The sequence below is a fragment of the Atractosteus spatula genome, chromosome 7 (assembly GCF_055471065.1).
Source record: "Atractosteus spatula isolate fAtrSpa1 chromosome 7, fAtrSpa1.hap1, whole genome shotgun sequence".
NCBI lineage: Eukaryota > Metazoa > Chordata > Actinopteri > Semionotiformes > Lepisosteidae > Atractosteus > Atractosteus spatula.
Genome location: NC_142712.1, coordinates 1,544,733 through 1,569,494, shown reverse-complemented (window position 1 = coordinate 1,569,494; position 24,762 = coordinate 1,544,733). Strand labels below are relative to the sequence as shown.

Here is a 24,762-nt window from a genome sequence, read left to right as displayed (position 1 = left end):
TACACGTCCATCATCAGGCACATCCTCGACGGGAGCCACAGGAAGCTCTTTCCTGCATTGATAAGAATTATATTTCATGTCTGGGGTATTTTTCTATTTTCCGTTTGTAAACAGGTTATATTGCCCATTTTTGCACCTTCGACACGAAATTCACTCATTTGACCACTGACCATGACCGTTGTGTCCCCTTGTGGGACACAAGTACACAACAGTGTAGTGTACTCCCAGTAGGGTACAGTGTTGTACAGTAATCGGGACGGTGTACAACAATGATCCATTTTGGCAAAGGCAGATTATATTTCTCTCATGCCTCTCGCTGTTGTGGGGGCACAACGCTGTTTGTAGTCTTGGGCTCCGAGCACTTGTTCTGTTCTGAGAGAGAGGCTTCACCCAGCGGAATCAGCGCCTGCAGTTAGCTGGCCTGTTTGCTTCTTCCCTCCCGCTCATTAACTCAAAGAGCTGGAAACAGCAGTGGGCCATTAAGCTACTGAGCATCCAGAGATGTTCACTTGATTTTTTTAAAGTGACCCTATTCTCCCATCATGTCCCTGAAGTCTTCTGCTGACTTTTTTAGGTCAGTTGTAATTGAAGATTTTACAGGAACGAACGTCGTGAGCTTGAACACTTGAGCGAGCGTGTTGGGCTGCCGAGCCGCTAGCCGGTCTGCTGATGAGGGTGATTTTGCTAAGAGCTTCTTCTAATAGCTGCAGCAGGGGGTGCTTCCTGGTGCTAAGGGCAGTCTGGGTCATCACTAATGTACAGTACAAAGGCCCTCTTCGTTTCCACAACACCGTGGAAACTTCTCAAATGTCTCACACCACGATTTAGGTGTTTTCATAAAACAATTACTCGAAGAGAACAGATTAGTGAGCAGCTGATCTTCCTCTGTTTTTACAGCATAGAAATTAAATGTAATGAAATAAACCAGCCTTGGGCTATTTGAAACTTCAAGATTGTGGATGATTTCCAGCTTTTATAATGCAGGACTCCATTTTTGCAAGACGTTTTGAAACGCAAGTCATATTCAAGCTGGTGTAGATCATAAGTGACAGAGTAAAACAGGTTCATGCCTTTGAGATTTTGCTCATCTCCAGTCAAAGCCAGGTGCCACTGCAGTTTCTTGAAAGTCTGACTGAGGTAATAACTGGAAATGTCTCAATCACTTCTGTATGCATCTGCTGTACGGCTTCATGAATAACATTTCACCCTTTGAGAAGTGCACTCCATTGTGTGTGGAATCTGTAACATTGCCATCTCGCTCTACCAGGCTTAAGGACTCATCCCAGTGTTATTAAGGCATTAATGCTCCTTCAGACATCCTAAAGATAGGATGGACTGTGAGCTGCGTTTGGCACTTACCCAGAGATTGGAGAATTTACTCACAACCAGAAAGCATGTTCAAGAAATAGAGTGATCTCTAGCTCAAGTCATTTGGAAGTTTGTAGTAAAACAAACATTTACATTGCTCTGTAGTTTTTTTTTTGCTATGTGCACAAGACTAGTGCAATAATATTTAAATGTGTTTTTAAATCTCTGAGATCACACAACCAAAGAGTGGAACAATCACAACACAACACAACATGCTCCCTTAAGCTGTCATGAAAGCTGCAAGATTTATTTCCGTTCCAAGCGACAGATTAGTAGCAGGAGGCGAGTTTGTGATTCAGGGAGAGGAACGTGCGGCCGCATGAGGTCAACAGCCTCGGCCCAGTGCCAGCGGGCAAGCAGCGCTGTGCGCTACTGGACTCGACAAAGGCCTGAGTAAGGAAAGGGGAGCTATAAAGAAGGCATGCTCAGACAGAGAGAGCATTGATGACTCAAGGCCATTAGACGCTGCGGAATGGGAGCTGTTTTCAGGGGAGTAACTCCGGGCCGAGGATGGGGAACTGGCACGCAGGTAAAGGGAGACAGGTTTGCCATTCTGAACTCTCAAAGACCCCCTGAGCCATGTTGGAGGCACATTTTTCTATTCTCATGCTTGCTTGGCAGCTATAATTTGTTATGCTTTGTTCCAGATGTATCAGCACTCACAATAGTGCACAATAGTACACAACAGTGTAGTGTGCTCACAGTAGGGTACAGTGGTGTACAGTAATCGTAACGGTGTACAACAATTATCCATTTTGGCAAATGTAGATTATAATTCTCTTATGCCTCTTGCTATCATTGGATTTCCACTTATTATTTGCTTGTTGTACTATGTTCCCAATAAAAAATATCCCCAGGTGACACTGTTCTCTGCAGTCTGCAATGCCAGTGTCTTACCAGTGCGAAACCCTCCCTGAAGCCCAGGGAAGTCCAGCTGTGTCAGGAGTGGTTGCCTGATCAATACACAACACAACCTAAAGCCTTTTCCGTTCCTCTAGGTCCAGAAGGCGCTCTCTTCGAACACTCGGTGGAGACTCCGCTAGTCAAGGCTCAGGCTTTTAAGGACCTGAGGTGAGTGCGTCGAACCCCGTGCTCCAGCGCAGGCAGGGCGCAGAGACCGCAGCGAGATGGCGCGAGCAGACAGCCAGGCAGGAAGTGAATTAGAGATGCTGCACGCCAAACATCCTTGATCGTGTCCATAGCTGTATGTTTCTGCTATTTCTGTATGCTGCTCATGTTTCTGAAAATACCCTCAAGGAAGATGCTAACCCACAGGCAGGAGGGTCTACAGCTCTCTGGGTGAGATCCCAGCTGAGCATCTTCTGCAGAAGCACCGTTTTCCTCCCATTTCCTCACTCTTCCCCTGCCTGTTCCACTGAAAAGGTGCACAGCCTGGGAGTCTGTTTAATCTCCCTTTGTGATTCCCGATGACAATAGTTCAGGCATGAATTGGATTACTGGCAGTCAACAAAAAAACATAAATTTAGAAAAGATGACTTGTAATGCAATTGTATGTTAAACAGAGCATTAAGATTTGAAAATTAATTTCAAATCATCAGTGTGTTCTTTGCTTTCAACTAGATATTATCTATTACATTTCTACAGCTTTAAAAATGAGGGTGGCTGTGTGCCCCAGGCCTTTACAATGATTTTTGGGGGTTTATTATTAATCTCCTTTATTACTTCTCTGCTTTCAGTTTTATCATGATTTACAACAACATAAATGTTGGCCTGTTAGGTAGTTAGTAGCTTATTGATCAAATGTTTCTAAGGGAACAGAGTGTTGGCTGCAATACTCCCACATGCCCACACAGCCCTTTGAGTAAAGAAGCGCTTCATTTCGAAGTGCCCTTCCACGTAGTTCCCAATTACTCCCTGTGTTTCGTGTTTCACTGTTCTTTCTGAATCAGATCAAAAAGGTTCTGTCTTTCAGTCTGGCAGTGCAGCACATTCCTTTAAGCCTCAGAAGGTATCCGGCTGCTCTTGTCTGGACTGATTCCAGAGCAGCAGTGTATTTCTATAACATGGTGCCCACAACTGTACACATTATACTAAATGCAGCCTTACTAGTGTTTAATCCAATTTTTTTCACATCCCTTGATGTAAATTCTAAACTTTTGGCTGATAGCCTAACCATTTTATTCGCTGGTATGACGTGTCAACATAAAAACAAAAGGTCTGGAAGAAACATGTCAGAAGAAGAAAACAATACGGAGGGTTTAACATTTCAGGCGAGAAGCACAGTATTTGATAAACCTCTCCTTTTGTTCATGAAAAGGAAAAGTCACTGATTACAAGTAGTTAATAAATTACACAGGCACATAACTGATAACCTCTTTTGTCTCAGCCAGGGTTGGTCTTGGATGGATATACAGTATATTTACGTTTTGCACCTTTGGATATATTTTCTATATAGAAAATAGTATTAATGGAAACAGGCTGCATTAGTTACCCATGCATTGTCTGCAGGATTTTGATTAATTAATCCACTTCTGAGAAGGTACTCGTTTGTTCTATTTATGATTGTGGATCCCAAATCTCTTACTACAGTTTTACACAGAGTTCTCGTCCTTTGAGATAATTACACTCATTAGTGCTGCAGAAAAACATACTGCACCTGCTATAAGTTTCTAGCTGCGGCACAGTAAAACCTCCTTTTTGGTGGAAAAGTACTCTCTCTACAGCTTTAGAACCACGATACAGAAACACACAAAAGGTTTTCATTAACTACTACGCAAGCTGGAAAATATTATGGGAATGTTAGAAATGCATGGAAGTAGAAACATTTCTGTCAATCCTTTCTGCTACGTAAGCGAGTGCCGTGTGGTTTTTCCTTCAAGCTCCCTGTGATGCTCTCATCCTTCAGCTCCACTGAGTTCCTTCTCCACCTTGATCTCTAACGCAGTAGGCAACTGAGTTCCCTCTGAGGAGCCGGAGCTGGTCAATTCCCAGGAGCAGAGCACAGCTGGGCCTGGTGACTTCTGGGAGGGCAGACCTTCAGAGAAACCCAGGCTGCTCTTCCAAGCGGTCTTGGTGGACCTGACTGGACTGTCCAGACCAGTTCCCCAGTATGGGGACACAGGACACTGTGCTATTGGAGATGAAATGTCCTGGTTACTCACTCGTTAAAGAGCAAGTGGAGCTTTTTGGGAGAGGTGGGATGTTAACCCTGGTGTCCTGGCTCACTTCCACTCTGGGCTTTATTATCTTTAATCCAAGTGCTGAAGTAATTTCTCACTTCTGCTGCTGTGGGTCACCCAGGTGGAGCTGCAATTCAGTGCAGGGTGAAGTGGGTTCCCTGCTGTGTGCCTTTGGAAAGCGCTTGGTTTGTATCTGTGGAATTAAAGTGTTTAAGATCTCCTCCCAGAGGTCTGTGTGTTTTGAGGTTTCAGTTTGTGTGTTGAGGTTAATCAGCAAAATATATATCACAGTTAGGTTTCTTCATTCGTCGCAGGATCTTGTGCCAAGTTCTTATAAACTCAGAAGTGAAAGACAATTTTAAGAATTGTATAGGCATAGTTTTACTTTTTTTCCTAGTGGAGTTAGAAACAGTCCCTCTTCATGTGCAGAGTAATATTCTCCCATGAAGCATTCAAACCTTGAAGCAGCACTGTTCTAAGCATGGTAACAAACCTAACAAAAACAATGCTCTAATCCCTGTCCAAGAGTGCCTATCCCTGTGTATTCATTCTAGACGAAGTCAACCTGATATTGAAACTGTCTGTTGTTTCGAAAACTTGTTTGTCGACAGTGAGAGCATTACAGAGAGGTTTTGCTGCCATCACCAGGCAGCTCCCTGCAACTGTCATCTGATTAACAGGAACCGAACAGTAGCACACATCTGACAGGGTTCAGTTTGAGGGTGTTAAATGTAAATCCTCACAAATTCCATTGAGTGTCTGTTTGTCTGTTTGTCTGTTTGTCTGTTTGTCTGTTTGTCTGTTTGTCTGTTTGTCTGTTTTGAAGAGCCTACAAAAGAGTTTCTTTCTCGTGCAGATGTAAAGAAAATTCAGAATATTCCCGATATTTCTTTTTGTTAATGCAATGCACACAATGTGCATGATTTTGAGTCAGAAACGCAGAACAAAATGTGAGTTGAGACCCTTATATCCCTAGTAAATCTCAAATCACAGCAGAATGTCAAATGTTTATCTTTTCATGTCTCTCGGATCATTTAAGATTGGGACATATACAGCTTTAGAGCAGAAGCAATAATAGTTTCAATTCCTGTCAAAAAAGAGTGAATTTCATTATTTCTCAAGATCAAATCACTTCAAATTATTAGGACATATGCTTTATTTTAATTTACTGCTGTAGAGTGACTTCTCCACGACCCGAACCAGATAAAGAGGTTTAGAAAATGGATGAATGGATATTTCAGTTGATTTGAGTTATACTCAGTCAGTGACTGAAGAAGAAATGAGATTTCTGCAAGGCAAATAGCAGTTGCAGCTATAAGCGCTGGAACCCTGAGTCAGAAGGCGATTCCCTAACCTTTTAAGAGTCTTCTCTAAATCGATGATCATCCATTGATCCTGTGAAGTGCTGAATAAACTATTCAAGCAGAGTCTGTGAGTAATAGGTACCAACGGTATATAGATTAAATCAAGGTTTTTGCATTTTTTAATCAACACTTTTTTAGTCTTTTCTTTTTGCATTGGTTGTACCATGGAAAACCAGCTACTTTTTCATAGATTACTTTCTGAAATCGGGAGCTGAGCCCCTGCTGTCTGATGTTGCTGGGTTTGTTGCCTAAAGACTCCTCCAGTAGTGGAAAACAGCACCAAGCAGTGTTAGCAGCATTAGTGTGATGACAATTAGAAACATTTTGTAACAAAGATGCATTTAGGCTGTCCAAGATTACAAGGTTCTGTTTGAAAATCCACATTTTTGTGGTAAAGCGGTTTCAGTGTTTTTTCCTAATTTGGGCTTTATCTTCATGGGCATGATGCTATGTTCATCAAGTCAAGGAAGGTTAAGAATGAGTAAAAAATCAATCCTGAATTCTGTTCCATATGAATGGCAGCATGATTCACTAGATTTCTGATAGAACACGCGCATGGCTTGAAAATTTGGGATTAATAAATCTTATGTACAAGTGGTTATAAGGCAAAAGAAAGAGTGTACCTCCTTTATTTTCTAACAGGCTGATGGTGCCATCATGTGGCCTTTTCTTTTAAAGAATATTTACACAACAGGCTGCTAGGAATAATTTATCTGGGAAATATTTTCTAGATTTGTTTCATAAGTATTCCCAAGAAACAAAATAAATTCATTAGTGCTTCTGCTTCTTCAGTATTCATCCTGTGGATTTTTTGCTTAGAAACCCAACTTAAATGTTTTTTTCTTTCCTACAGTATATAATTATACTATATTTGCCTGAATTACTAGTAGACTTCTAATATCAAGAGCATTACTGTGTTTCCTAATGCCGCATTAGTCTGGTATAATATAATTCTTTAAAAGTTCCCTTCATTTCTTATTCTATTATTAGGCTCTAAATTTTAACTGCAGTTATTTTTGTTAGCGTTATTCAGTTAAGGAGGGCATGCTCTCACATGTAGGAAATGAACTTGTCTGAAATTGCTTAGCCATGTCAAATCTCGTGATTTGTACTGTACATGCATACTTGTATACCTTGTGCATCCCAGCGGTGTTCAGAACTTTCTTTCTCTGTCAGGTGTTTTTCTCCAAGCAAATTCCGTCCTGACACTCACTTTGCAAACGAGCACCTGCAGGCACATTCCTGTTAGCAGGGTTATGATCCTGCAAGATGGTGGGATGTGTTTCGGATACAAAGCCTTATTAAGAAAAGTGTGCATAAAAAACTGGATGGGTTGAGTCAGCATGGGCTCTCATCGAGCGTCCGGCGGAAAGATGGGGCTCCAATCAGCCCTTTCGACACAACTAGAGCTACATATGTGTGTGACCAGACAGATTACTCCACATGATGTGATGATGTTAGCTTGGCATCCAGGCTCAGGCTATCTAAACGAGACAGCGCTTTGTTCCAGGTGGAATAGTTGGTAGATGTGGTCAGTTTTAAGGCCTGTACTGTTTTCCTCGTTGAGTTCAGACTGGAGTCTCCGACCCGGTCCTTGAGCATGGACGCCCCTAAAGGAGTGCACATCAAGGCGCTGGCAGGCAACATAGAGGCCACGTCTCAGATGGACATCTTGCTCCACACGAGTGAGGGAACGGTAAGACACAATGCTGTTTTTCCTCAAAAGCCTGCCGGAGCGTCCTGTAGCTACAGCTGTAATCGCAATGGCAAAATATCACCCTTTTTATTCTTGCTCTAACACGAGGGCTGTGTCTCTCGACAGTGATCAGCCAAAGGTGAGCCCCTGGCTGGCTGTGTAGGAGACGTTGGTGGGTTAATATAGTGGCAGTGTGGAGCTTCTCAGCTTCAGGTCTGTTGTTCCCACATGAAATATGTCGACGTCATCTAATTCAGCATTTTCAACATCAGCATTTTGATTTGGCATGTAAAAGAACAGACAGTTTCATAATTCTGTATTGGTTTTTATCCCCCTTTGTTTCTGCGGTTCTGAATATCTTTAGTAGACTCGGCTCCGGCCGTTCTTCCTTTCGCGCAGCAGGAAGGCTTCAGGGAGCGGACAAAACCCTTGCTGTAGCAACTGCCTGTAAATACTGCGGCCTGACCTCTCACTCATCTCTGCTCCTCCACAGCTGATTCTGGACGCTGAGACCGTGCGCTTGCCCAAGTTACCTCAGGGGACAAGAGGAGTGCCAGGAAACTCTCAGGGACTCTACGAAGTGTGTGTGTGCCCAGATGGAAAACTGTACTTGTCTGTGGCGGGCGTGGGGTCCACGTGCCACGAATACAGCCGTGTCTGCCAATAACCCCCCCCAGGGATTCCTACCTGTTCTCTGGAGGCTTTTTTCTGGGATTTCATTTCTTTTAGCTTCTGAGGTCAACATTCAGCACCAAATGACTGACAAAACACACGCCTGCAATGGAAACCGAAGACGTCTCAGAGAATCCCCAGGGCCCCTTTCCTCTCTGAAGGGTAACTAACTACAGTACAGAAGCCTTCAAGAGACACCGAAGAGCACAATACAGCTTTAAAGGAAACTGCCAGTATACCAAGCAGCTTTGTCCACATTTCTACTGTTCTAGAGACAATAATTTAAAATGCTGTGTATACATTTATGTAAACAGTTGTATTCTTTCACCATTTTAATACGGAATTACTTACCTATGTTTTTAAAAAAGGCCACTGCTAACGTGTGCAAGAGAGCTGGGTGCCAAACCAGGTGTGTGTCTGGAGCTCTTCTGTGTTGCTGTGTGCACAGACGGTAGAGAGGACCTTTCGGCTCCTGGCCCTGTGTCTTCTATGCAACAAGTTGTTTGTGTGCTTGCAGTAACATCAGTGCTGTAACACTGAGGTTGTTTGAAATGTAATCTACTCGCAAGGAATGGGAAAGACACGGTCCACTACATGTTGTTTCTTTTTTGATTTAAAAGCAAGTTTGAAAACACACCAAGCATGTTCTTGGCATGAGAGGAGCAAACCCTAAAGATCTGGGATCAAACTACCATCAGTTCTTTCTCAAGACATGCAGTGGGGAAAACAGTACATGAGAACGCACCACACAAGAGATCCTTTAATTTTTGAAGTAGAAACCTTTAATCCATTCATTTTTTTGGTTCTACATACTTCCCAAAACAACTTATTGTCTAGGTGTGTAGAGTTATCTATTTCACTGCCATATCAGTAGAGGATTGTTTGGTGTTCATTAGCATTTAAAAGGTTGTGAAAGGGTTCTGATTCATTGGAGAATGATTGGGCCACACCAAGTTACAGAAGTTGCTTCACAGGCTGGTACAAGCAGTCTGCTAGGTTCCGCTAGTTGATGTGAAATTCCCTATTTTGAGTTTCCGTATTCATTATATTTATTCACTATATTTTTGTCATTCAGAAGATTCTACATATGACCAGCACACCAGCATATACCTTATGCAGAACAATATGGTCATAACTGAAAACACAGCCTGCCTGGTAAAGCAGTATTAATTTGAATATCATCATGCTTTTCCTTAATGTGACATCCTTGCATATTCTCAGCCCTCTCTTTCCAGAACACTGTGTCCACTGTAAGGATTATGGTTAAGGGATTTGTTTAAACACGTTTGTGAAATGGCAATGTTAGAAAAGGCCCAGTCTAACAAATAAAAAAACAGTGTAGAGGTAGACTTCTAAAGTTACTGAACTGGACATTTTGTGTTTTGTGGAAAGTGATGTGTTAAAACTGGTGGCAATTAAAATATAGAGATTATAGTCAATAAGGCAGAGCTACAAAGATATATTTACATTATGAGGATCAGTGGTACAGGGGTTTAAAACAGCCACTGGAAAAGAGAGAGGACCCACTACAGCACATCTGAACAAATCTAACCTTAAAGCTAGCTAGTTGACTTCTGATTTTGGAATTCAGCTGATTGTTGGCTACGAAATGCAGAAAATAGATTGCAGCAGTGAAAATGCAAGACCTATTTTAAATAGCAGCTGAAACTAAAAATCAACAAAACAGTTTGCCTTTGAACTCCATTGGGCCTTATTGCAGTATATATTACAAAACAATGGCTTTGCATTATTTATACATTATTGTTTTTGCTTAAGCAGCCTTTCAAGAGTGCCAGAAAAATGCTTAGAGAAAAAAAATGTGATTTGTGAATTAGAAATGCCTTGGTTTTCTCTGATGGAAAAGTAATATTTGGCAGTATTGCCACCTCATTTCCCAGATATATCTTCACGCCCACTTTATATATAAATATATGTATAAATAAATAGAACTTTTGAAATACAATATGATGCTGGTATCATTCTGCTATAGCACATTCATTGTTAAGTCCAGCTGATTTCTTAATAACAGAAACAAAATCCTTCAAATGGTATTGGAGGAGCACTGTGCGCTGAGGCAAAAAGCTGAGGCAGTCTTATAAAATCTAATGAAGTTAACAACCAAACTTTGTATGCAGAAATAAAAGGCTTTTGTGTTATTCAACTAAATCTGCCTACTGGCTCTTACCTGTCCTTCAATGTGTGGAAACTGTGTAAAGCTGACCGACTGCTCAAGACCGTCTCTGTGCAGGTAACAAGGCTCATTGAGAATAACCAGACAACCTGATTAGAACATTAAAATACAGCTTCACATCAGAGAGTTTTGCCTAAATAAGGCCACCAATACATATTTTTTAAATTAATGTTTTTTAGACAGCAAGACTGCCAGAAAGCGCAGTCAGGATGCTTCTGCCAGGCTAGTGACTCATTTCTCTGCTCACATCACCCCAGTGCTTGGGTAGGTACACTGGCTACCAGTGAGCTTTCCAATAATTTTAATAAGTCAGGAATTCAGTACTGTTTAAAAAAATCATTTTTTTGGTTTTCAGACACAAATGATCACTAAGGGATTGGATTGATTTATCCTACTATATGTAATCAAGGCTTATTTTTAATTTTGTGTTTTTTGACAACTTTTAAATCACTTTCTACTTATATAGTGATGCATCCATATGCACAGTAAGGAACAGGCAGCAGCAGAGGAGAGCATGGCTCCGGTGGGCGATTTCTGTTAGGTCGTGTCCATACAGGCTGCACCCAAGGGATCTGTAAGCCTGACAGGGACTACTGCTAAAGTTTCTGCTCTCAAACAGTGAGGGAAAAACCCGACCTGGACAAGCACACTGAACTATGTGGCTTTTCCCGATTCTGAGAAAGACTACACCGAGCTCCTGTCCCGTCAGTAAAATTCAGCATTTTATGCTGAAGAAGTGTCTGCGTTCATCTTGTTCGCTGTTACAGAAGAAATCCACTCAGCCGATTCACACACACAAGGAAGAGCATGTTGTTCTTTTGGCTTTATTAAAACTATGGCACTCTGTACATCAGCATGGAGTTATACAGGGGTTAGCCACGGTAAAGGCATACGTTTCCTAGCCAGGATTTCTCTTAACTGCGAGCTTAAAGCAAAATAAGATGTGATATCACCTAAATAAGCAAAGTATTGAAGTGAAACCTGTTTAAAAATGAAATCTACACTCATATACAGTACATGCAAGATGACATTAAAACATCTTACTGCTGTTTGTGCACAGCTTTGATGCCATTCGATCCAGTAACATAAAAAACAACAAATGTTTTAAAAGTGAGCACCACATATATGAACATGTGACCTGCAACTTCCTTCAATCAAGAAGAGAAGTCTCGAGTACTGACAAAGGTACCGTAAAATCAAACATCAGAACAACAATAATAATAATAATAATAATAATAAAACATAATTTGGCAGAATACATAATGTTCTCTGCTACTTATTGCATTGTTTCCAAGGAATAAAAAAGTACAACTCTGATTCTCAATTTATAACAAGCTTGCATTGCCCCTGACTCAATGTAACAATCTGCCTTGCAGAGATGATCGTCAATCCCAGAGCGTGGGGTTGTGTAACTGATCCTTGAATAACATTCCTAGTATGACTGTGATTATAGTTAGTCAATACACCATGTCATTCCAGCAGCCTGATCAGACTGTCAGCTGTTTTCACACATTCGTTTAGCACAAAGATAGTCTAGTGATACTTGGCATGAAAGCTTGGCAGAGCTAAAGTAACAGACTTGTGTTGCAGGAATTCAGCATCAGAAATGTACAGTTGTGCTCCTACCAGTTAGCATTTAAAATCCTTGTACTGCATGTGTGCAATGCAGATCCAAAAGCAAAACAGGGAACAAACATAAAATGGTCATCTAAACAATCTTAAACAAAATGCATCTTAAACGTACAGAATTCACTCAGTAACTGTCCTGTGACATCCAAAATTGCAATTTATAGACTCTTCCCCAGCATATTAAGGGAAGACACAAGTTCTGTGTTTTACACAAGGCAAGTGCAAAGTGCCGCTTGTGAAAGTGCATTCTTGATCGATGAAGACTTCTGACTGACAGGATAGATGCCACACAAAACACATTGCAGGTTAATGATGTACCGTCGGAGAAGAACAAAACAATCTTATGTAAATACAGTTCATTAAAAAAAACAAATAAAAATATAGAAGTTTGTTTTTTCAGGTCCAGCTGATAAGGAGACCTTACATACTATGAGATTATTTTTCGTTTTAACAAAAAAACCCGGCTCCTGATTTGTTTTCCATATATAAATCTAGATGTTAAGAACTCTCCAGTGCAGGTAACTTCTCCTGTCTCTTTAAATACATTTATAATGATTCAAGAAAAAACACTTTTATAAAAGGTAAATAAAAACAATATGCAGCAGCATCTTTTTTTCCAGATAGCAAAGATACATCATGGGGCCTTTGGTTAAAAAAAGTCCAATAATTGCTGAGTCTTCTTTATGTACAGCTACGCAGCTAAAAGACATCCTGTGCCTTTATACGGGAAAAGAAACGGATGAGCAATTTATTTTCAGGCTCAGATAGCTGCTTGTTTTATATAAGAAGCAGCCGTAATCTAAGATATTGCGTACACACTTACAGTAACAATACTGCATACCAAAGCTGCCAGCTGGAAACATAATTTTACCTCAACGCTTTAATATTTTCATCTACATTGCACACAGCCACTATTGTTTTCTCCCACGTTTGGAAGATGTATGCATATATATATAGTGTATAAATATTACTTTCTCTTCACGGCACTATCATAGCTGAATCATATTTTCTGCTGAACAAAATTCTCAAGTTTTATAATGACACGAGCTGTGCATTCCATCACCCTCATGGCCACTTCCGAGGTGTACCGGTCGTTGGGAATCTGGGGGAAGGGCAGGAGGTCAGGGTAGCGCGTCCTCAGGCTGTCTACACCGTAGGCCTCCAAAATGTGCACGTCGTTCGCAAGTCCTACCAGCTGCTCGTGGTATTCCTCCACCTTCTGTGCCAGAGCAGCAGGCTTCACGTCTTTGTCCGACTTCCCTCTGACCGCATAGTCCGCTGCTATGAGGGCCAGCTTGGTGGCCAGGTAGCACTTGAAACACACCCACTCGTTGGCGTTCTTGTGCAGGTCGTTCCGTGCAGCGGAGAAGTTCGCTCTCGCTTGCCTCAGCCACCGGCGAGCCTCGACTGGATTGCCAACAGACTTGAAGGTTGGGGGCACAAAGAAACGGGGAGAGTGGGAAGATGCCGAGTAGCTCGTGAACTGTTCTCGGAACTGCTGTTTCTCCGACTTGTGACTTGTGGCTTCCTGGTTCCATGATGTGTAAAACCTCTGGAATGAAAACTTGGGCTCTGACTGGAAGCGAGTGGATGAGGTGGAGAAGGGCCTCCTTGAGGCCCTGTCAGCAGCCTGCTCTGCCAGGCTTTGTTTCTCCAGCCGGCTGATCTCATTCTGCAAGTGCTTGAACACCTCCGTCGCTATTTCCAGGTTTTCGGCATTCTTGTCAGGGTGCCACTTGAGGTACAGCCTCCGAATGGTCTTCTTCCTTTCCGACTCGGGAAGCTTCCACGCTTGCTCAATTACGGAGGTCACTTCTTTGAGGATGTCTGGTAGAGCATTGAGCTTTAATTTGTGAGGGGACTGCTTTGATGGAGCAGCCCTGTGGCTCTCCTTCCCTGGGAAGAGTGGGGGCACCATGCGGGGACCCGGGGAGGGGCATTCAGAGGGGCTTGTGGGTGTGGAAGGCGCACTGTCCCGAATGTGAGAACTTTCATCTTGTCTTGAGAACTTATACAGGTCAAGCGAGCTGACAATCTTGTACTCGCTGTATCCAATGTCAATCTGGAATAGTTTTCCTAGAAAGCTTGGGTTCTCCTCCTCCTCCCGTTCTACTTCTTGAACTATGATAGCATAGGTGTAAGTGGGCTGATAGGAGCCATAGACATCCCCTCCTTCAGAATCAACAAGATACCCCACATATTCCCCGGGGTAGAACACATTCATGGGGTCCATTAGCAGGATATGGTGAATTTCAGCTGGTATGGGCGTTCCAGGAAGAGGAAGTTCAAGTTTGGAGGGTTCGGTAGAATCATACTTGACACCCAAGTTGTCCAGTTTCTCTGTAATTCTGTAGATGTCATTACAACCTAGCATAGCAATCAGATATGATGTGTCAGAGATCAAATTGTCTGTTGCAGATTTCAGGGTCATTGCCAAGGCTAGCAGGAAATTAATATCTTTGCTGTCTGAGTGCTGAATGTAGAGGTGGATCACTGCAGTCCCGTACCTTTTTAAAAAGGCAAGCGTTTCACACCTGCTTTGTGGAATGGGGCTGCAGCCTTTTACCCGCAGCGTAGTCTGCAGTTTCTCAAAACAAGAAACCTTCAAACCCTCACAAAGAGCCTTACACAATCGAATGGCTTTTTCTTCATTGACTAAAAAAGCATTGTCATTTTCATGCTTCATAATGCGAATCAACCCTGTAATGAACTGCTCTGATGAAAGGAGCAGCTGAAGACGTCCCTGAAGAGAGCAAAGAGCCCCAAACTGACACATCTTAGGAGTTTCTTCATCTAACTGCTCCTCCAAAATACTACTGAGGAGTCTGGGCCTGAGCTTTTGAGGAAGCAGCATTATCAGTTTAGTGTGGAATGCATGATCTTTTCCCAGGTAGCACTGACTCAGGTCAACAAGCATCTGAACACCAATGTTACCCTGGATCCTGCTTTTGTAATGTGGAGCATCATCAAAAACTAAAGTGTTAGATTTTGCTAGTCTGCCATCATGGCTTGGAAGATAAAAGGTTAAATCTCTGAGGATTTCTAAGTCTTGTCGGACTTGAACCGGTTCATTTTGGAGACTTTTGAAAAGACCTGAGACGGCCCTTTTCACTGTTCTCATTTCATTTGGATCTAGCTGCTTGCCTTCAGAATTTCTAAATATGCGACACAGAACCTCAACATATTGTTTTGTGGATACAATATCTTCGGTACCCAAAAGCTTAAACAGCTGATGAAATGTGCCAAGTTCCAAAGGCAGTTTGTACAAGTATGGTTTGAAGTCAGATTCATTTTCCAGATTAATGACAACCTCTTCTGGTTTTAGGAGTTTCCAGCCATCTTCAACCATAACAAAGGCAACACCTCGAAGATGAAAGCGAAAATCCCTCTTATCTGCATTCAGAAATTCATAAGTGCTCCTTAAAACTTTGACCCTTGTTTTGACCATGTCATCATCTAGGTTAGGTATGCTGCAGATATTCTTGCAGTTGCTAATTACTTTGTCCAAAGGTGGATCCATGTTGACATTCAGCATGGTCAAGACCTGATCTAGTTGTTCCTGTGCACTGAGGGTGCTCCCATCCTGTTCTTTGATGCTAGCTGGAGTAGCTTTTTCTGGTAGGACAGGGCAGGAGGTCCAGAGCAACTGCATGACATCTGCTTGCTTGAACTTTGGGTTCACCTGTGATCCATTAAAACGAATTAGGGGGAGAGTGCCATTAATCTCTTGGTACTGAGCATGAAGCCGAAGAAGTTCTGCAGTGGCACGTTCTGGGCACAAAAATGGGATCATCGAAAGCTCTTTAATAAATGTTCCAAGGAAGAGGTCTGTTCTCTCATTGAAAATGTGATTGAGAAGAACATCTACTACATTTTGGGTTTTTTCTTTGGACCAATTCTCGGTCTGAGCTTTTATGCTAACTTCCTTAGCAAACTGCAGCACCTGCTGTTGAGAAATGACATGCTTCAAACCTACATTCCTCAGGAAAGATATCCAGGTGGCAAGGAAAGAGGTTCCATTCTTGGGCTTCAAAACCAGTTCGATTTTCTTGAAGAACTCATTGGGTATGAATGCCTTTTCAGGCAGCATCACTTCAAACACTTTAACAGTACGGTCAAAAAATGTTTTTGCAGGTTTTAGTCTTCTTGTCGAATCATAAATAAATGAAAGGCTTTCAAGTTTTTCATATAGCTGATCCTTAATTACCGAGTAATCTTCCATACTCAGGAGCCTGTCCTTCAGATAAATTAAGTGTTCAATCTTTGCATCATAGGAAAGGCTGTCGAACTTTGGAAGCAAATGCTTTAAGTACACTTCAAGGTCGTCAACTGGAACACAGCCAAGGAAACCATAAAGTTCCCTCAACTGCGGATTATCAACCAGAAAGGCAGATGATGTAGACTGCGCCCATTTTTCCATATCAGCAGAGGGAATGCTTTTTGTGAGAACAAAACAGGACCCAAATTTGGAGATGTTGATGTACCGACCACTAACTGATTTGTAACAGGGAAGCAACTTCAGGCTGTGCACATCTTCCTGAGACAAATTGATTAAATTGCAATTGAAGTACAAGAGAAGTGCTTCAAAATCATTGTTCTTCAGGCCCCCTGTGTTGAAGGCTGAAGTCTGAATCATGTACTCTAAAGCTTTAAGGATGCTGGAGGGATTGTCTATATTTGCTGTGTGATGGGCCAGAAAAGGCACTACAGGGTTTTCTTTAGTGCAGATCTTGTTCAGTGCAAGCTGAATACATCCTGCCTTCATCAAGGTGTGAAACACTTTGTCATTCTGTCCATTTGGAAAAATAGCTGCATAAATCAGGCTGAGAGGTAACAAAACATCACACTCTGGTACCACTAACATGTTGCTGGAAACCATGAACTTTGTTCCTGGTAACAAAGCCCAGTCCTTCAGAATATCTAGAACAGTCTCAAATTTTGGTTTTAGGTCAGACTGTTCCTCTTTGATGCAGACATTGTCACTTATAAAATGCCAAACATTCTTCAGCCATGACTCACTGGCATAGTTGTCTTTCCACTTCACCACAGCCCTTGTTCTGTACTCCCGAGGCAGCACAGACCCCAGCAGATCCCCCAGGCTGCTGATGTCGAAGACTTTTGCCACAGCAGACTTCAGAAGGATATTGCTGTATTTCATGTAGAGTGTGTTCATGAAAAGTTCTTTTCGTGACGGGATCAAGTCATGGTGAGTGGTCAGAAACTTTGGTCTTTTGCTGTCAAACACTTGCAGGATGTTATCCATTGTTATCAACAGAGGTAACCCCTCTATTTTGATTTCAGCTTCTTCTGCATCTTTAAAGCAGTAGTCAACCAGAAGTTTGAGGCTGTGGAACAGCTTGAAATTTGACTGCTGGAGTCGACAGGGCAGTTTCCCCACCTGGCAGTTCGAGTCGGGGGAGGAAAATGTGAGAAGGAAGCTACGAACATCTGCTGGAGTCACGTAACTCACTGGAATTCCGGCATCTTCGAGACAATAGTAAAGACTTGCTGTCTCATCACAATTGTGGACCAAATTAAAGCCAACATCTAAAAGCAAAGCTTTCAATCTGTAGACATTTTCTGCAATGGTTTTGCGTGTGGTGATGTTGTACTCTGTATTCTTCAGGTGCTGTAGCTCATCCTGAAGCAGGTTGTCAAAAAACGCTTGTCCTTTAGGGGCAGTGGACGTATTCACCCACGATATGTAAATGGCTGCGTGCAAGTCTGTATTGTCTATATGAGGAGCCCGCACAACTGGCAGTAAGCGCTTCAGGTCAGCGTGAATGCAGCTGTATACGGCCTTGACAAGACAATACCAATCTGGCTGAATGTCAAGCCGATTTACAGGGAAGAAGAACAGAAATTTCCTCAGAGTGTCTTTTACGATGTGGATAGCTGTTCCTTGTAACACAGTAAGAGTAGGATCAGAGCCTGGGAAGAAGCGTCTCTTCAACTGAATTAAAAGCTCCACATAAGCTGGCGCTATCAAGGCTGTCATAAGGTTGTTATTCCAGTCACTCCTCACCCCAACTCCGTTGTCATCCCGCCACAGGTTCCTCCTAGCAGAATCTAAAGCAAAGTGACCATTCACGTGAAAGGGCAAACCAGTCTCTAAAGAGAGAGGCAAGAAGCAGAAAGCTCGGTGGGGCTTTTTGTAGTTGTGGCTAATGCATGCCGCCACACCACCACGAGGAAACAGAGTTATATCTTCATTCTTGTGGGCTGAAATCACACTCTTTGAGACTTTTTGTGTGTTCGAAAAGCCAGATCTGTTGCAGACCAGCCAAGTCATTAAATTGCCATCAGAGTCTTCAATATCCATTGTGTATGTGATCTGCTGGACAGGGATTTGAGTCAGGGGCTTCTTTTTTGCAACACTGTCAACTACAGAAGCATGAAACTGCTTACGTTTCAGACGGTCTCCATCAGTGATTTTAGCAGTCACAGAGTACAAGACTTTCAGCTCACCCGTGCCCTTCTCAATTTCACAGATCGAAATTTTCTCCATGTGATTAAGGAACATGAGGAGCTCTGCGCCATCAGCTTTCAGTTTTTCAAGGAGATTCTGCACCATTCTGTCCGAGGCAGGTACAGAAGAGATTTCTGAAACCTTGGCCATGTCCGCAGTGCGTATGGGGAATCTAAACATTGTGCAGCGATCGAGTTTAAAACGTTCCCCCAGATAGAGGTTTAGGACATCGGAAAACTGTGTTCTGAAGTCAGAATCCAAATCTCTGAACATTCTCCCAGGGCTAACAGATGTTGATCCTGGTGCATAGCGTGCATGAGGGTCAAAAATGCAAAGAATGTCGTTGTTGGAAATGAAAGAAGGGCAATCTGTGATATGGTAAACGGAGTTAAAACCTATCCCGTACTGCCCGGTCTTTCCTGGGTTCCCTTCTTTTGTCCCTCGCCCCAGGTTCTGGATTCCTCGGATATCGTCTTCTGTAAAAGGTTGATTATTGTACACGCAAAGGGCTGGCCCCTGCATCGGAACCCACTTATCGTCAAATATCCTGTCCATCGGATGACTCCTGGGATCAAACACAAAGTAAATTTCTGTAGCTTTGGCGTCGTCTGCGTTCTGCAGCAGCTCCTTCAGCATCTCTTTTTCTGACGGGTAAGCGTTCAGAATGCTCTTGATCCTGCTAGTAAGCTTCTCTTTCTGTCCAAATTCGCTGCCGAGAGTCGTGAAGCAAATGTTGGATGCGTAGCGCTCGAGTGCTTTGTGGCGCTTGGGAATGGCCCCCAGCTTTACTGCCACCTCTCTGGGAATGTCAGCATGGCAGTACTTCACGGTGGTGTCTCTGACTTTGATCCAAGGACAGTCATTGTAACAGAGAGATTTAGATGGCTGGAGTGAAGAATGGGAATCCGGTAAAAGTATCTCCCCGTATGTGCTCTGACAGAATTCCTGGCTTTTGTCTCTGATCAAACCCCATATTCCTTCGCTAACAATTCTACGGCAGAGTTGGAAGCTGTCTTCAGAGAGGGGTTTTCGGCCACATTCTTTTTTTACAGCTTCCAGAACAGCAGCAAAGTTCTTAACGGTGAAGCTGGGCTGAACCCCAACATTCTCGAAAAGCTCCCGGAAACTGTTTCTGTATTTATTTGGAAGCTGGTAAAGGTATGGAGCAGCATCAAAGTTCAAATGGAAAGCAACCTTTGCTGGATTGACATATGTATTCTCCACAAGAATGGAGCAGAAGTTTTTAAGCTCTTGCATTATCTTTTCTTTTGCATCATCATTCTGTAACATTTCTTCATGCAGGAACTTGTAGCAGGCGTTAGTAATATTTTCCTGATACAGGGTAACCCCATCAAAGGATTTAGAAAGTTCTTTGAGTTGGTTCATTACAAGTTCGACAGTTGGCTTTTTTATTAACCCCAAAAAATCCTTCACTGCCAAGGTGATGGGACCGCATCCCTTAAAAGATGGCGAGTTCTCATTGAGGATAGGCTTCATCAGGCAGACAGTGTCTTGGTGCTCAGTTGTGTAAAGGTCAGTAGCTGTGAACATTGCTGATGGAGGAAAGTTATTCCCATGCCATGGCAGAGAGAAACCAGCTGGCTTTGTCAAGAATGGGAGAAACTGAATGTTCTGAATCTTCTCTTTAAACTCTCCTGCTCTTGGGTCCCTTATTTTGAGCTTTTCATCCACAAGACTTAATAGTGTACTGCCGCGGACACATGCTGCAGTATGGTCACTTTCATTCAGTGCTACAACAGACTCTGCACGTTCAATCAGGTCCTCCCAGGAAATATCATCCTTCACCATTCCCAGCTGTACCAGCTTGACCAAAATTACTGGATTGAGGTAGTCTGACGAGGTTCCCCGTGGAAAACGCCCATCACTGGTGTCATACAGTTTCGCAACTCTTCCCTCTGGATGAATGACTCTTGAAGGAACAACAAGTTGATTGGATTTTCCAGAGCATGGAATACATGGCGTCACTTTCAGGATAGCTGCAAACTCCTCTACTTTCTCATTGAGGACATAGTACATTAAAGGGTCACGCAGCTCCTTCTCAATATCTTGGATGTGTGGGAAAAAGACATCTGAGAAGAACTGCTTCTCTGTCAAAGTGTTTTCCATGAGCATGCCCTTGCATCCAGCATCTTCAAATCCTTCCTTAACCCAGTAGGGAAGCTCGACAGCACAGAGGTCTTGAGAACCACTCTTTCTAAGATACTTCAAAAATATCTTGAAGGCAGCAGGACCAATATCTGGACGGCACAGCAAAGAATCATCCAGAAAGCGCACATACTTGATGGATACCCAGTTTTTGCCATCCGAAAAAACCTTTGCAAGATCTCTGTCTCCCCCCTTAGCTATTTCTTGGTAAACTCCTTGACTGACCAATGCAAAGTCATCATGAACAAGACTGGGGTCAGGCCACACTGCATAGTAGTTGTAGTTGACTAGTTCGCCATTTATTGCCATGACGCGGAGTGTGCTAAGTGCTTCTAGGTATGCTTGAACAATCACGTGTCTCATAAAAATAGAATTCCAGCGTCCTTTTGTGTCCGTCTTCCAAATTTCTTTGCGGTTTGATGTCACAGCAAAACATCCATTGATGTGAACAGGCAGCCCAGTCTTGATTCGGAGAGGCAGATAACAAAATACTTCCCCAATAGGAGTCGGGTTTGTCTTTACCGTCCAAACGTGGTCGTCTTTTTCAGCAAGCAGCACAGCCACGCCTCCACATGGGACCAAACCAAGCCTCCTCCCACTTTCGTTTAGTGAAAATTTGAGGGCTTCGCCAACATCCATGCATGAGCATATAAGCCAGTTGGTAATATCTACGGCTTTTTGGGGAACTTCTTCACTTCCCCTTTTGGCTTGAGAACCTTTGGCAGCAAGCTCAAAATAAGACGACGGATCGTCCTCTGGACCTCTAAAAAGAGGGGACTGGAGATCAACGATGCGCCTGAACACATTATGAAACTCTTCGACCACAATCCTAATGATGCAGGCAGATCTGGGGATGTCAGAGGGCACTCTGTTAGTGTTTGCAACCTTTTTCATCACCTTTGCAGCTGCTTTCAAGATGCTTACTGGTCCATATGCAGCCTTAGAAGACCACACACATTTGTTTATGGTGACTACATCCTGTGAGGCAGCAGGGTTCGGCTCTTCATACTTCAGGTACTTTAGAACCATCGAGCCCACGTACTGCGTGAAGAGAATCAGCCTGTGTCCGCAGATACTGAACTCATCTACAAGCGAGTAAATATCAGTGGTATTGTAATACAGGCCACTTATTTCACTCACAGAAGCCTCTTGCTCAGTTCTGAAGGGGAGACGAAAAAGAGTCCCATTGTACTTGTAAGGTAACTCCTGTGAAAGCGGCAACTTGCAATTAAAAACATTAATGAATGGCTTGAACTGGTTGGGAAACTTTCTTAACCGTTTTTGTTGTTTGCTCCAGTTGATTTTAATTCCTGGATTGGATCGGTCTCTGATATGCTTGCTCAAGTGGTTGATGTTAGGATCAAACATGATCATGAACTCCCTGCTCATAATGATGGGGATATCAGTGACATGATACACCGAGTTAAAGCCCAGGCCAAATTTCCCCACTTTGTCAGCTTCGCACCTCTTCATAGACCCTCCCAACCTGGTTATATTTACAAAGTCTGAGTCCGAGAAGACAGAGTTGTTGAAGGACCACAATGATGCACCATGACAGACAGACATGCCAGGATCTAACAGGTTCTCTCGGATATCAAGATTCTTCCGCATGTCAATTAAGAAGCTGCACTCTGTTGCACTGGCGTCATCAGCATTTTGTAGCAGCTCCTTGAAGATATCGGAAACTGAAGGGTACTCCTCTAGAATATTCTTAATTCTCACTGTCAGGGGTTCCCGCTGGCCTGACTGCTCAAAGCCCAGGTTTTCTGGGTTGATGAGTCTAGTGCTCAGGCAAGGCACCTTTAACCATTCTGCCGTTTTCATGGGGATATCATCATGAACCAAAATAATTGGTTCTGACGCATCATCAAGCAAGTCATTAAGGTCATCCACTTTAATGTCACAGTAGCTGCATTCATGTATGGGCTTCATGACTAGTCTGTGGGGATCCTTGATGTAGAGTATGGGTACAGGTGTGTCGAGAGCTACAGAGATCTGGTTGCTATAAAGCCATCGGAGGATGTTGAGCAAAAGCAGGAGGTTCTGCTTGCTCTCCTCCTTTGTCATTTCCCGTTCACTGCATTCTTTTATGATGCTGATAACCTCAAACACATGCTCAGGAATAACCTGTTCGACTGATCCACAGAACTGAAAGAGTTTGTGGAATTTTGCTATGGTTTTGGGCAGGGAGTATAAATAAGGCTGCAGATCAAGATCAGGAATGGGTTTTAGAACCGTTTGCACAGGGGAAGAAAAGGTTTTCCCTGTCCAGACCCAGGCAAATGGCAATGACTTAATAACTTCTCTAGCACTTTCCAGATGTTCTTGCATGAATTCGTAAATCTCGAGGAGAATTTGTTGGAATTGGTACCAGTCTTCTGTTGTGAATGCCTGTGATCTGTGCCAGTCAACCACTGCCTTTAAATGCTGCAGTACCTGGTCTACTTGGGGTTCTATAGATAACTTAAGAGCCTTTTTCATGCCTGCAGAAATCCTCTCCACCAGGGCAACTGAGGAGCCCACTAACACTGCTTGAGATATATCACACATTTCACAAAGGGAAGAGATGTTCAAGTTATCTCCCTTCCACGCCAGGGAATGTGGATAGTTTAGAGGTCTTTCCTTACACACAGGCACCCACTTTAGCTTCTGCAAGGAAACCTGGATTTCTGACGACTTCACTAACTTGGTTTGTTTTGTTAAGATAGTCAACAGTGTTTTTGCTTTCTCAAGCAGGGGACCCCTCTCACTTTTGACGGTGCTCTGTAAATCCTCGATTTTCCTCGCGACCTGAAGAACATCCTTCTCACTCAGCTGCACTTCATTTTTTAAGCCCAGCTGTCTTAAAGAATGGAGAATGTCGGGAGATGAAGTAAATGTGCTCGGTGGAAACCTAATCTTTTCTTCAGTGTAGAACAAGTTCTGCAGGATCTCTAACTCGGGATCAAAAAGTTCAGTGGCAGCAGCAAGCTTTCCATGAGCGGTCTGAATAAACTTCAGCGATGACAACCATTGTATCACAGCCGGATTTTCATTTTTTAGGAATGACAGATGTTTCAGTACCCAAAGCATGATCTCAGTTATTTCCTCTTTTGAGTAAAAGCCCTTTTCAATGTCTTGAATAATCAACTTTAAACAGTCGGTGCTCTTCAGCTGTTCCACGTTCAACATCTTGATGAGGCGAACAGCCGCCTCATCGCTGTTGTCAATCACATTGACGGAGAGCCTGATGTTGGGCGGAAGTTTTGCCGCATGTTGCAAAGCTTTAGCTCCCTTCAACACAGTAAATGCTGGAGTCCCTTTCTCATCCAGTGGCCCTATCTTCTCAAATATCATGAGCTCCTGGAGGATTCGCATCTCTTTCTCATTGACATCAGGAAGGCGAGCTAAGAAACTTCTCAATGCAACTTTGTACTTGGCAGGAAAGGCCGTAACCTGACTAGCCACCCTCTGAGTGGAGGACCTGTCCATGATCTGCAGCACTGAGCAAGCCGTGGGCGGATGGATGTATTTATGGAGAAGAGGGTGCTGCAAGGACAAGTCCAGTTTTTGGATGATGATTCCTCCAAGCTTTTTAATGATCTCTGGGAGGTGCTCAGGCAGAGGAGCCTCCTCTTCGCTTTCTAGAATGATTGGGGATGGGGTTTTAAGCCTCAGCAGTTCTAAAGATGTTACGCTGTCTTCCAAGGGCACGTTTGGGATCAAAGGCATGTCCTCAAAGATACTAAGGTCTTCAGGGAAATTAATGTAGAGGTACTTCCACACCATTTTGAGCCAAGAAACTGAAGGGTGATTTTTCTCTTGATTGCCAGGGCTCCAAGGTACTGATGCGTCTCTGGAAGGCCACACTGTCGTCAGGATCTCCTTGATGAGACGAGCCGATCGCTCAGGCGTTAGTATCTGCAGCTGAGTGCACGGTCTCCCTGTGGGAAACAAAAGGGAAATCACGTGTATCACAAAATCACAATGCTTTTCTGTCTTTGCAAACAACTAATTTATAGGGGTGCTGGTGCGACATCAATACTGGTCATTCTCCTTCAGTGTAAATTTTTGTCTGCAGCTACATC

The 24,762-nt window shown here is 43.1% G+C and overlaps 2 protein-coding genes across 3 annotated transcripts in view; one reads left to right on the top strand and one right to left on the bottom strand.

The window, feature by feature from the left end:
* sgcg (sarcoglycan, gamma) overlaps positions 1 to 10,406 on the top strand; it is a 53,390-nt gene extending 42,984 nt beyond the window's left edge. For both annotated transcript variants that reach the window (XM_088922195.1, XM_088922196.1), the window contains exons 6-8: positions 2,367 to 2,439; positions 7,445 to 7,568; positions 8,062 to 10,406. In XM_088922195.1, the coding sequence (XP_088778321.1) occupies positions 2,367 to 2,439; positions 7,445 to 7,568; positions 8,062 to 8,235 (371 nt within the window). In that variant the 3' untranslated portion in view covers positions 8,236 to 10,406. The remainder of the gene's footprint in view (positions 1 to 2,366; positions 2,440 to 7,444; positions 7,569 to 8,061) is intronic.
* Positions 10,407 to 11,237: 831 nt separating this feature from the next.
* sacs (sacsin molecular chaperone) overlaps positions 11,238 to 24,762 on the bottom strand; it is a 33,395-nt gene continuing 19,870 nt past the window's right edge. The window contains exon 10 of the mRNA XM_088920077.1: positions 11,238 to 24,618. Within this exon, the coding sequence (XP_088776203.1) occupies positions 13,061 to 24,618 (11,558 nt within the window). The 3' untranslated portion in view covers positions 11,238 to 13,060. The remainder of the gene's footprint in view (positions 24,619 to 24,762) is intronic.